The sequence below is a fragment of the Bemisia tabaci genome, chromosome 10 (assembly GCF_918797505.1).
Source record: "Bemisia tabaci chromosome 10, PGI_BMITA_v3".
Classification (NCBI taxonomy): Eukaryota; Metazoa; Arthropoda; class Insecta; order Hemiptera; family Aleyrodidae; genus Bemisia; species Bemisia tabaci.
Genome location: NC_092802.1, coordinates 15,305,490 through 15,319,440, shown reverse-complemented (window position 1 = coordinate 15,319,440; position 13,951 = coordinate 15,305,490). Strand labels below are relative to the sequence as shown.

The 13,951-nt window shown below is 37.0% G+C and overlaps 1 protein-coding gene across 2 annotated transcripts in view; it reads right to left on the bottom strand.

Annotated features, from left to right (window-relative positions):
• The window catches only part of LOC109037709 (uncharacterized), a 24,874-nt gene extending 10,923 nt beyond the window's left edge, over nt 1–13,951 (bottom strand). Inside the window, exons 1-10 of one of the 2 annotated variants that reach the window (XM_019052502.2) lie at nt 13,808–13,951; nt 12,027–12,155; nt 11,053–11,235; nt 9,972–10,413; nt 5,809–9,019; nt 5,098–5,320; nt 4,213–4,390; nt 3,594–3,785; nt 2,629–2,792; nt 749–911 (exon numbers count right to left, since the gene is read on the bottom strand). In XM_019052502.2, the coding sequence (XP_018908047.2) occupies nt 749–911; nt 2,629–2,792; nt 3,594–3,785; nt 4,213–4,390; nt 5,098–5,320; nt 5,809–9,019; nt 9,972–10,413; nt 11,053–11,235; nt 12,027–12,127 (4,857 nt within the window). In that variant the 5' untranslated portion in view covers nt 12,128–12,155; nt 13,808–13,951. Of the gene's footprint in view, nt 1–748; nt 912–2,628; nt 2,793–3,593; nt 3,786–4,212; nt 4,391–5,097; nt 5,321–5,808; nt 9,020–9,971; nt 10,414–11,052; nt 11,236–12,026; nt 12,156–13,713 lie in introns of both variants that reach the window. The other variant, XM_019052501.2, reaches the window with a different exon arrangement.

The window sequence follows — 13,951 nt, the reverse complement described above, 5'->3', positions numbered from 1 at the left end:
CTTAATTTTTTTATGACATTCGATTCTCCTCAAGATGCTGATCAAAAGTTATCAACGTGCCAACTTTCTACGATGCACCGTTTTCGCGAAAAACCGTCGAGAAGATTCAATTATTCGGCGGTAAACAGCCAGAAAAATTCCTCATTTCAGCACTCGAGTGCTGTATGTCAACAAGAAAATCAGGGGGACTCCCGCACCGACTGGCAGTCTTATCTCGGATTCCGCACGTCATTTTGCTCGACCACCCAAATCAGATTCTTGGGGAGCATAAGAACAGGAAAGTTGGAGAATAACAGTGAACGTCAACCGGACGAGAGCGGGAGGGAGATAGCCCCAAAGTCGGCAGGTACAGATAAGAAGACAGAAACCCGCTACGTTTTTTCCTTATTTACATCGGGCCTGTTCTCGAATGCTTTGTTTTTTTACATTCACTGTCGCCGAATAATTGAATCTTCTCGGCCGTTTTTATCAAAAACCGTGCATCGTAGAAAGTTGGCGCAATGATAACTTTTGATCAGCATCTTGAGGAGAATCGAATGCCATAAAAAAAATGGGTTCTTTATGGTACAGCTTCCCATAAGAGGTGTGCAAGGTCCTTTCTTTACTTTGCATTTTTGAAAATTTACTGACTTTTCTAGGGATCCCCCTAAATCTTGAAGACCTTGTCATCCTAAACTCCCTGTTTAAATGAAGAACAACCTCATGTTATAAGCAAGACCCAATTTAAGTAACAACTTTGCATACTTACAATATCAGGGGTGCCATCAAGCGATCTGTGGAGAGAAATCAATTTATTGATAGCCCCATAGCTCTTGCAAGATTCATCAGGTGATAATAGGTCTGCAGCACGTAAGATATTTGTCTGGATATAGGCTCTATCCACAGAAGTGTCTTTCAATAGTACGGCAAATCTACAAAAGATTTTACAAACAAATTAAAGTAAGAAGGAAAAAACAATGAAACTACATTTTTTCTGACACTGCATCCAAGTTTAAGGAGTTGCTTAAAAATTATGTATATAAAATAATAATTTGAAAAAGCAACTTACAACTAAAGTTGAGTCAACAAAGTTAGTATGATACAAATCATAAGATGTAATATGTGTTATTTAAAAATAATTTTAAGAAATTCCTTATACTACCGGACCATGGAAGAATGCTGTATGAACATTTAAGAGTTACAAAACCCCGAAAAAGCATGTATTTTTTTGGAAAATTATGCATATATATCTAATTTGAATTTTTAAGATATTTTAGATGAAATTTCAAACAAAATTATCTGAAAAATTTGAAAACAATTATTCAAATTTTCCCGGTAAATTCATGGTTTATTAATGGAAATATTGTAACGTGTAAGGGCTCATATGACAATCTTCCTTGGTATGGCAATATAAATGAGTACATAGAAGCAAAAGTTGAAGTTCTGTTTCAATCTCAGAATCAATTGGACTACATTTTGTAATAAAGAACTACATACTATTTTTGGCTCATTTTAGAAACAAAATCTTTGCCGTTAGTTTCCCTTTGCGAATTTATGAATGAGCCAGAAACAGTGGTTTCTAATTGCAAAATCTAGTCCAATTCACGCTCAAATAAACCATCAGCTTGAGTCAAATTCACTTAGTTCAATCCCACAAAATATCTAAAGCGTAGAAAAAATTCCAATCTGAGACAGCTATTTTTTGACAAGGAACAGTAAAATTTTCATATATTATTTCAGAGTGTTTACAAAATAACAACAGAGAACAGCACAAAAGTAATTCTACAATAAAACAAAGGGAAAAACTCATGTTTTTTTTTGAGGCAGTTGACTCTGGTTTCCCCGGACACATCAGTCACCAAGAAAAAACAGTTTTGAGGCCACCAGCACTACTTTCAGAACCATTAAAAATGAGTCATCAGTATTCACTAACTGGTTCTTCATTATTGAAAAAATTGCACAATTCCCGTATATGCACTGGGACAGTTTTTTTTTCTTCATGATGGTTTTTTTCCTTATGATTTATCATTACTAGCAAAAATTCAAAGCAAAACAAAAAAAACGAAAAAAAATCTTATTGTCTTCAGTATGGTCGATTTCCCTGGAACTGTTACCCTAAGTTGTGGGAAAGCTATTTACTTTTGAAGTGAATCGTTCCATTGGTAAGAGTTGAAAATCTGAGAAAAGAATGAGTATCTGTTAGAACGCAAGGGCATGCATTTTTTCAACTTTCCATATTTTTACGCTGGTTTTCCTAGAAATCGCCCACCAATTTCCTGAGTGATGACCTTATTCTTCTTTCTATCTCAACTTTCAACTTTTGATCCCTGAAAATTTTCCCTTTTTCCACATTTGCAGGGCTCTTCAACATTTTTATGAGACTGCCAAGGCTTGTTGTTTGGTTCTTTATAATTTCATTATTCAGATTAATTTTATTTAAAAATATTGTAACTACCACAAGAACCATATACCTTATATCTATCTACCTGAATTGAATATTTGAAGGTATTGAGAGACAAAGTAACATTAGATGAAACAAAAGGGTACTCTCTGCACCCCTGAAATGATGTTATCACGTTTAATACTATTAGTTGTCACTGGCTATATTTATGATAGGTATTTTAAGTAGAGCTTTGACGATTGACTCACTTGTGAGTGGAGATGACGATGGAGAAGTGCTGGGCGGTGTACTTGATACAAGCATCATTCAAACGTTTAGCGAGCTCGTGTAATACTTCTGCCCAGCGAGAGCTTGGAATACTGTCGTTGAAACACTTGCAGTTCAAGAACTGATCCAATATAGAATCAACAGTCTGGAATCAAGACCGATCAACAATTATACCAAAAACATATTGGAGGCTGCAGGACCACACGGAAAAAAATAAATTGCTGATTCAACAATTCAATTGCTAAAAACAGTGAGTGCAATGTTTCAACGTAGATTTTACAACAAAAAAATGCTACTCTACCCACATTGTGAACTAACTTAACCACGGGGGTGGTTGAAGTAGCATTTTTTTGTTGTAAAATCTACATTGAAACATTGCACTCACTGTTTTAAGCAATTGAATTGTTGAATCAGCAATTTAATTTTTTTCCGTGCAATGTACAAGGTATGATTTCACACAATGAATTACATTACATATAGATGGCCAAAGTGCAAAACTACGTACCTCCACTATGATATTTCAAGATTTTCGTTCCCATTTTATTTTTTCCAAGAGAGACAAGCCAACTTTAAAGCTCGAGAGTTTTACAGAATATTAAATGATACAGAGGAAATTCAAGGAAGCTTTCAAAAAATTACAATGACTAGTTTTCCAAAGGGAAAATAAAGTATGACGGGAAGTCTGCAACATAGCAAATGGAGATATGAGGTTTCACACTTTGGCCAACAATTTTCCTTATTATTATTTTAGATAGAAAACGATATCCATGATGGTAAATTTCAAAATGACAGACGTGTTAAAAATTTCAATTGTAAAACATAGAGGGCGTCATATTTTTAGGTATTTAATTTTACAATACTCCTTTTCAAATAACAGGAGCAGTCTTGAAATATTTCAAAGCAGTTTTAATAAATCAAAATAGTTTGGAACAGATGTCGAACTTACAATGTGAGCCACTAGTTGCTTGTAGCACTTGTCAATGAGCTCTCTCGGTAGGGAGGCAAACGGCTTGGTTATCCACAGTTTCGTAAAATGCTTATTGATCCACCGGAGACACTTCCTGTAAAGGTCATCTAAACCATAGGCTGCGGCTAAAGTCAGGCACTCCAGCACTCCAACAGTGCAAATACTACAAGGCTGTTGACAAATGATAAGTGTGAAGAGTTAGAGACTAGCCTATCTTTGCTTATTACTGGGTAAAATATATTTCAGAAATTACATAATAATGAAATTTTCGAATTCATTGTTTTCCTTAAGGGAGAAAATTTTGTTTTATGTATTACCGAATGCAACACATCTGTATGCAGCTTCAAAGAGAGCTTTTCATTTAACATGTCTATGGCACATCCCACTAAAGGTTTTCGAAACATGTTTGGTAGAGGTATCTACCACAAAAAGTTGTTTCACAACCACAGCGTAAACGTTTCTTATAAACTTTTCCTTGTAAAAATCAAGGATGTTTATCATCAATATCATTACATGACTAGCATTAAACAAACCAGTCAGATTTTAAATTAGATGAATCAACAGAAAACAAATTACAACAGTTAAAATTAGAACAAACCTTGTGAAAGAAGTGACAGTACTTTAACTTTAGGGTATAAGAGATGACTTCTTTGAGACCTTCTAGACACAACATATCAGCGAGAGTGGCAAGCTCAACTATACTTATTGAGTCAGGGATGTTGCTGGCTCCACTGTAAATATGGCACAATGCAAAATGGACGACATTGTAGGAAAATCTGTGGAGGATTAAAAACGAAAAAATTAGTCCACTGATAAATTAGATAGTTGAATGACTGAGGCCTTATCCACAGGTCTTATCCTCTCCAAGGGCAGTTTTCAAGAGATTTACTGCACCTTAGTCTTGAGTATAGGTATGAAAAGTTGCTCAAAATTGGTTGTACAATAAAGGAAAATGACAAAAGGTTCCTTGCATTTGCGCCTTACTGTTCAATTGTGCTGCTATTAAGATAAAATGTTTTACATTAATTCGTTTTTTTTAGGTTTGCCTTGTCGGATCCATTGCTCAACTCAATTGCTTTATCTTAATTCAATAAAGAACATTCTGAATTAAATATGGTGATGATAAGCATACAGCTTTCATGTGTATTGAGAACACTGTAAAGCTTGATGACATGATGCCATTTGTCTTTTTTTAAATCTTTTTGGGATACTAAGTTTTGTTTCATGGAAACCAATACCTTCTGTACTTCCCTTTTTTGGGATGCATTTCACATAGAAAGATGGGACTACACTGAGATCACAGTTTTTAACGGAAGGCACATTTTTCTCGAATTTAACATTGAAGAAACTAAAAAAATTGGGATAAAGTTCCACAGTCCTGGAAACACCTATAGCTAAACTGTTTCTTGAAACGTTAAGGAAAATGGATAAAAATTAATGGCAAATGGACTGACAGACTGGGGGTAAGACTGGACAGACTTACCCTTGAAGCGAAATTACATCGCCTGCTGATTGGACCCAGCCCCCACTTAAAATGGCAGCAAAATATTGGCATCGAGAGGATAGGATACATTTATGAGCTTTGATTCGCCTTCCTCCAACCTCGACTATCACATCAGGACTGATTTCGTCCAAAAACATGCGCAGTAAGTCTTCACCTAATTGCGAGCAGTTCTTTGTTTCTTGCTCACTATCTTCAGTGCTCTCTGAAAAGAGAAGTAAGAACAAGGAAATTAGATTGAAAAGTTTCAAGTCCCTTGTGCCCTGTTAGTGAAGCTCCAGGGACAACAGGATCATTAAATTCAAAATCTTTTTGTCCTCTTACATAGAGGAACATTGTTTTTCTAAGTCTCTACGTTCATTTGATGACCTAGTACTTTGTAGAAGGAGGCTCTGTCCCCTAACATTCGAGGCCAGTATTTTGGACAGAAATGGAACGATTTTAGAACTCAATATGACAGTTTAGGTTGAAATTTTCTAAACTTTAAGATTTCAATAGAATAATTTCAAAATTATGCTGAGAAAATAGACTTATAAAATCAGGATTTGCCTTTCACTTAATTACCATGTTTTATTCATTAATTTGGTACTTTCCTTCTTTTAATCTTAGTTATCAAGTATTTTAACTAGGACCTAGTTATTTACTGCCAAAAAAAAGCTAAATTATCTTTAAGTACAAGCAGCTGATTCTTACCTATGACCGATGGCTCTAGACTGCTGTGCATACTGCTAATGGTTGAAAGGTCAGTGTCAGAATAATCAGATGTTCTGCTGTTGATACTGGCACTCAACTGCGGGAATAGTCGATTGAGCGACCGACTCGTAGCTGACTTAGACTGTAATTTAGACTCAATCCAACTGACTTCTGGAATACTCCGACTCATACGATTGCTGCCTCCCTTTTTGTTGCTTTGCGTTTTAAGTGGTTCTTTATCCATGTCCGACAGTTTGACGAAACTGTCATCTAATTGCAACTGACTAGAGGCTTTCTTGGAAACTGAAACTTTTCCTACTCCAGGGTTGCTTCTTACATTTGTCTCTGTTTTTGAGATGTCGGAACTGGAGATGTCATCCTTTGATAAATCACTAGCATTGTCATGACTGGTTGCAGACGTGTCCAGATCGTAGGTCAACTGTCGGTTTTTAGCATCTTCATCCTCCAGGATAAAAGTGTGCTTTGAATTCACAATTTCTGATATACTGGTCGAGTTGTTACTTACATCGGTGTGATTACTTGCACTAAGTGACTCTTCTGGTTTTTCTACCTTCATGTCTTGTAGATCATCTACCGTTGCTAATTTTGGTATGACTTTTGAATTTTCTCCGCTGTTGTTTGCACCATGCCATGAGGCTGTCATGCCTTTCCCATAACTTGTGTTTAAAGATGCAGGTCCAGAACACGCAGACTTTTGGGCTGCAGTAAATTTATCAACATCAGGAATTCTACTGATTTGCTGCTGTATTTTATCGATCGAAATACTATGCGTCCTCTTATGTCTGGTCGGTGCACTTGAAACTCTAGGGGTTGGATTCTTGGTGAATCCAGAGTGATCACTATGATCTGATTGGGGTTGACTAGGATTGCGACTAGAAGCTACAGCAAAGTCACTGAAAAGATACTTGCCTTTTGCGACTTCTGGATGTTCGAAATTCTGATTCCTTGCATCTGACTTAGCGTTTTGCTTCAGTGAAAATTTTTCAGCATGAGATTGCAATCTTTTCCTGACAATTGCTGCTCTGCCTGGTTGTTCCAACGAATTGGACCTCGGTGTGTCGTTGAGGTCAATGAACATGGTAAACAAGTTATCATTGCTTTTTGCACAGCTTTGCGGTACGGTCAAAGGCTCATCGTTTAGATTAACGAAAAAACCACAACTTCTCGTTTGCAGATTCTGATCAACTTTCGTCTTCTCGACATTTAACACTTTCTGGAACTCTTTCCGACTGTTCTTGAGAAGTTTTAATTGACTCACAGGCTTTGGACTTTGAGAACTATCTTGGTCTTTAGAGAGCTCGTTAAGATCGATGAAGAAACTTGACCCTGAAGACGATGACTTTGCTGATCGCGGTGGGGTTGATGCATCTTCTGAATCATCAAATCTTGAAGTGTTTGATGACTTTGAAACATCACTTAAATCAATGATCCAAGACTCGCTATTTAGTGGATTAATCCGCTTCTTGCGCACCTTTGGCTCTGCCTCCATGCTGACAGCTCCACTTGACAAGATAGGTGATGATTCAATTTTTCGAGACATAGATGGACTTGCGTTACTCGAGTGCCCAAGACTAATTGGATTTGACATGTCCTTAACTTCAATCCCTCCGGACACAATCGGTATGGATTCATGACTAATCACCTTGCTTTTGTCGCTCTTAGGGCTGACAAAGCTATCATTTTCACCGTCACATCCCACCACTTCCTTGCTCCACATAGATTTTGGAGAGGATTGAGGAGTGCTCGTTGCACTGGGCTCATCAGAGCAACTTTTTGCAACTGCCTTGTTTGCTCTCACATTCAAGGAATCTTCGACAAACTCTTTGCGGTGGAAGTTTTCTTCAGGTTGATCATCGTTGTTTAATGAGTCCGGCGAATTTAAAGATGGAACTTCATTCTTGAAACAGGCAGCTGGAAACTCCGACTTTGAGCTCTCATTAATTCCATTTTGTGATTCGCTCATGGTCCGACTCTTGTTGAATACTTTGTCACCCAGTTGTTTTTCATACTCTTTCCGCAAGATGGCAAGTTTTTCCTCACTTGATTCAAGCTCGAATGTTTTTTGCCGTATCAATCTTGGCATTTCAGTCTGGGGTTCGGAAACTTTTGCACTCGTTTCGGGTTCCTTTGATTGGCTGGAGTTTAACTGAGCTTCAGAGCTTGGATTATTAGATTTGTTTTGATCAAAATGGTCTGTATGGCGGTATTCTGTTTGATTTGGTAAAAAGCTGCTATATGATGGTTGATCTAGTTCATTATCATCTAACAAACTGGAAGCGTCAATAAAGAAGTTGTTCTTAGGAGCAGAAGTCTTCTGTATATTATCTTCTGGACTACACTTTTGTGAGGCCTCCAAAGAATCTTCATAAATGCTGACCAGAGTACTTGAGGTAGGTTGCTGCGCATCGCAATTATTTGAACTGCTCGTATTTGTTTTTGATGGCAGGCACGAACCATTTCGAGCGCTTGCGCTTTTAGGTTTTAGCTCGAGCTTATTAATCTTACTACTAATTTCATCTGAAAAACTTTTTAGCAGCTGTGTTTTCTGTTCCCTGCTTTTTATGTCTCGTTCATCGTCATTCACAACATCCCAAGATCTTGAATCAACCCAATCGTAAACAGAACATGACTCTACGAGTGCTGAGTTTGATACGTTGCTTTTTTTGGAGTTACTGACGACTCCATTGCTTGCAACGCAAACACTCACACTCATTCGATTTCTGTCGTTGGATAGGACCTTGTCATTCCACTCACTTTTGGCAGCTTTGGTGGAACTTTCCGATGTATCGCAGAGGTCATCTCCCAAATTTTTCGCCGCGTCATGGTTAATTTTTGGGTTATGGTTATTTATGGCAGCAGCCTCATTGTCTCTGCAATTCTTTCCACTAGTGTCAATGACAAATGTTGTAAAATCGGTGGATGAATAAGTCTGATTCCCACCTCCATTAGGTGCATTGATAAAATGGGATGTGCTAGTTTGATGGTAAACAGGATTTTTCTGCGACGTATTGTTTTCTGAAGGTTGCAGTCCATTGACGGAGGAACTTGCATCACTGTCAGGATCATAGGATAAACCAGCTAGCTCAGAAGACCCAATTCCCGAGGTTTCTGAGTTGAGTGTTGACTGACTTGCTTCTTTAATGACAGACTTGCTCATAACTTCACCGTAACAACAGTCTTTCTTGCACACCTGCGGAAAAATTAAGAAAATGACAATGAGAGTGGGTGCAGATACCTTAAATTAACGAGATATAGATAACTTGGGAAAGATCAAGAGGAAGCTTCATTGGTTCAAATATTCATGCGTTTCAAAAGGAACAAGAAGTTTTTCATCCGTGTGAAGTACATTTTCAGGGTGTCTGCTGAAATTTCATTTTGGTTTTTCCTGATATTGTAAATAATACTTCCAGATTTCTTGCATGAATGAATTGACACTAGTTTGAATTTATAAACAAACATATTTCATGAATTGAATCAATGTTTCACTTCTGCTCGTGCTAAACTGCAAGCAGTTGAAAAATGCTTGATCCATTCAACATTTCCTTATTCCTCCTGATTGAATCAATTTCCTGATATTTTCCAGTTTATACTGACAGACATCCTGATTTTAACCTAATTCTTCATACTAGCAGGGTGTCTCTGTTTCAAATAAAGATAGATTTTTAGCGACTTTCAAACTCTTATTTACAGCTAAAATTTGATTGATTGAAAAACCGAAAAATACAGGTTTCCTCAGTTTAGAGATGTTTATCAAAAATAAGCAGGGAACAAATATATACAGCAACCAGTGTTCGAAACTCACAGGCGCCATTGCGCCAAATGCACCTGAGAAATCGGTTATGGCGCCTAAAAAATGAAGGCTCTGCGCCAACGTGGCCCTAAAAATTGCCCCCCCCCCCCCCAAAAAAAAAAATCTTAATTTTTCTTTTTGGTGAATTTTCGAAATTTCCCCCAAGTTAAAGTTACTAATTCTGTGACAAAAACATCTTGCATCTAACTTTTCACTAATTATGCTGTGACATATGGGCAAAAAGTCAATCTGGCCCCTAAAAATCGAGCTTGATGCACCACATGGCTACTAAAACTCAAAGGTGAGTTTCAAACACTGACAGCAACAGCCCCATTATTTTTAATCTTCTCACCTTTTCGGATTCGCTCATTTCATCATTGATCCTGGATGACAGCCGTCTGGCTTTACTCCCACTTCTTTTCGAGAGGGAGTTTTCCTTGCTGCTTTTGATTTCTGGAACAGTCTTCCTGATGGTGCTTTCTTTGAGTGACAAGAGTGATTGGGATAGCTGGTCCTGTTCGCTGAGTTCCTTTTCAAGTTGCTCGACACCCGAATCGTTTATGAAAGATTCATCAAGGGTGATAAGAGCGTAGTAGAGTTGGTTTGTACTGAAATAAGATGGCACTAAGTGGCTGTGGGAATCATCATGGTCGCTTTCCGGCTCATTGGTTGAGTCCGGAGTCAAGTACAGGTCTCGACTCTCATCACCATTTGCTTTTAGAAGGAAAGGAAGACATTTGATGAGTTTTTGCTCTTTCTCTTTTAAACAGGATTTCGGTGGTTGATATAGAGACCTGAAATACAGATACAAAAATTTAAATAAGCAAAAATTAACGTTTATTGGATGTGAATGTCGCAGGCAAATAGTCAAATCAAATATTTGGTTTAATGCCTGGGCAAATAGTCAAATATTCTTATTTCATTATTTTGCTAAATGCAAACAAAATAATTCTCTAATCGTGTGAGAAGGAATTCTCTGTAAAAAAAGTGTTTCATGCGATGATAAATAAGTTTTTTCTAGTCCTGGATTGCACATTTATCTTAAAATATATAGCAATATATAAAAGAGACAGTTTTTACAATTTGAACAATTATGAGGAGCATTCTGGAGCGGGAAATGCAATAACAGTCTGTACTTTTAAGGATTTTTACTCTTAAAATATTGGGAATTCGAGAGATTTCTGTGAAAACATAAGAAACCTTGTAACCTCTGAAAATTTGACTGTCTGCCTAGGCATTTGACAAAATGCCTGATTTGACTATTTGCCTGCAACGTAAACATAAGTTCATCCACACTAACCTCACCAGAAGGCATTTTTTTTTTTTTTAAAAAAATTGTAAAGTATGTCCTTCCCTTAACTAAAATTAAAAAAACAAAAAAAGAGAGGATGTTTAAAAATAGCAAGTAAAATTTTTTAGGGATGTTGTTTTACCTGATGAAGGTTTCGATGTGGTCTTTAGCTTTGTTTAGAAAAATGGGATTCTGCGTTTGTTGCAATTTCTGAAGCTCCGCAAAGAATTGAGGCGCATACAGCGATAGGAAGCTGGAATGTGTTTTGATAGAGGAACTTTCGAATTGAATCTCTACATCACAGAAAACAGACTCCGAGTAAATCCTGGAAAAAATGAGAAATAATTGTTTTGAACAGGAAACTGTGGTGTACATGAGATAGTAGATAAGAATGCCTAAATTCATCCGATTCTGCTAATGTAAAGTTACAGGCCACAAATTTTTTTAAATCTGGATGAGGTTTCTTACAACCATGGTCTATGAAAAAGTTAACTGTTGTTTTGTTGAAACTTTTGAGCCAAATCCATTTTGCACCAAGAAAATATTTACCCTCAATAAAACTGAGGTGTTCACCTCAACCCTCGTGCAGAAGTGAGAGATATAAAAAATGGGCTCTAATTTTTTAAGAGGCAGTTAGGAATATTGCAGCTCTCACTGAATAATCCAAAAGTACACTTTAATAGATTTTAAGGAGAGGACCAAAATTTTATGGCTTTTATTTTTTTTAATGTTGATTACAACATTGAAAATCTCCCTTAATGATTTATTTTTGTTAAAAGAAAACTAAATCTCCAGTTCTTTTAGCTATTTTTTTCTCTGATTGAAAATTTCAAGGAGGTATTAAGGTTGATTTCCTTTCAACAAAACAGTTAAAAAATTATGAAACATTGCAGAGGAAGTTTATAGTTTTTGACACCAATCATCTATAGGAGACCATTTATGGAAGAGGGGCCACACTCCACAGTCTTCAAAAACTGAACTAAATTTTGCAAGTGAGGAGCTCACAATGCATGTAGTTTAACGTGGACAGAATACGATTACAAAAGCGTTTTACTCGTAGCAAACTTCAAAAACCCACAGGGATTTTCCAGAGAATAAAGTGAAGATGAGACTTACTTAAGGATGTCCCAGTACAGCTGCGATTCAAGTTTTAGCGTTAGTGCCTTATACTCCTGTTCGGCATTTTGGCGACGGAGGAGAGAAACGCCTGCTGCCATCAGTCATTGCTGAATCCATACAGATACCCTGTGAAAAAGAAAAATAATTAATTGATAGCCGCAATAAAAACACATTGTAGGAGAACTTAAGTGACCAAACGTACATTACTCTCACTTGACGAATTTTCGAAACGGAATGATCAAGAAAAACAAGATGCTCCAGCATTCCTTCTTTTGGTAAGTAAGGCAGGATCGGAGCAATAGAGAGGGATGTTAGAATGGACCTTTTGCAGAGTAATTGTGCCAGCATTAAAGCTTAATAAATACGTGTGAGATTTTAAGGGGTGGTGACACTTCAAACCTGTAAAACCGACAGGTCAACCTAAATTAATGACCTTGTTACAATAACTGACAATAGTTTGGGACATACAAGCCTGTGTGCTGTGGAATTCTCCACGTTTGGTCTCACTTGAAAACTACATTTCCTAAAAATCTCCCCACTGCACTTTCTTCAGAACAAACATTGATTTGTTTTTTCCTCTTTACAGATTCAGTGTGCTTTTATTCTTCCTTTTGAGGCAAAATCTGCTGCCACCTTGTAACAGATGGGGTTTGGAAGAAATTTTAATAATGAATTGCATAACGGACATTCTATGCTTGCAGCAGAAAGGTTGAGGAAATTACTCAAAATTATTACACGATAGAAAAATTAAAAGTAGAAGGGAAAAAATTGTAATAATTACTGATTTTTATTATCTCTCTTTTCCAATTGACTTGTCAAACAGATTGGTATATAAGTAAACGACAAAAGGTAAGCCTTCTTTCCTCCTTTTCTTGCTGGTGTAAGAAGTGCTATTGCACCATCTGTGAGTAGAGTGAAAAGCAGGGGATACAGTCGGTACATCAGGAAACCCTAACTTAGCAAGTGGAGGTGGTACTGGAAGTAAGACTTATTATTTCCCTTTGATAAGTTAATTAATGCATTTTAGCACTGATAAGAACAAGTGCCTCCTAAAAAGTGCGATGTCCAAATAATTGTGTACTTGAGGCCTGAGGTTTTGGTAAAAAAAGGCGATACTGAGGGCTTGATGCAAAAATTCAGTAATTACACAGCTACATTAGTCTTTCACAGATTAGAGGAAAGTTTGACTTGACAGCAGAATGTGACTCCAGGTTTAAAATCACCCAAGATCCATCAACTTATTGCCGATAACAGCGGGTGTCTGATAACAGCAAGCACTCAAATGATAAGATTATACAGCCACAAACTATGCTACAAAATTGGGAATGAATAAAAAGTCTGTTTGAGGAAAAGAAATTTGCCAGAGGTAAATAGTCTTTCAGGAAAGTGGTATCTCCCGTTTTTTCTTTTTAATATGAAAAAGACTGAAATTAGCAATAATAATTGGTCATTAAGTCAAATCTGTGAACATGATTATTGAGTTGCCTGTCAGGTGAAGAGAATGAAAATCACAGAACTAATATACGTCAGAATTATAAATGGGACATCTGATTCTGACCTGACTAAAGTTATGCCCGTCGAATTCTGACCCATGACGAAGATTACTTAGATTGAAAGCGGAACATGAAAGATCAACAAAACTTCAAGAGTGCCTGCCTACTGATAAACAAGAAGTTCAACTCACTTGAGAGTAGATGTCAGATTATTTGAGCTATAAAAGCAATTGCAAGGAGGTGTTACACGCCGGCTTGTGGGAGAGATCTAGCGAAAACACGTACCTAAACTTTACTTCAGGACAAGACACAAAATGAAAGTTTAAAGAGACACCGATTGACATGAAAAGCTCCCTTCAAAATCCGCTTTGAAAGCAGCATTCACATTCCCTAAAATTTTAACCCCATTGACGTTCCATGAATTCAAGA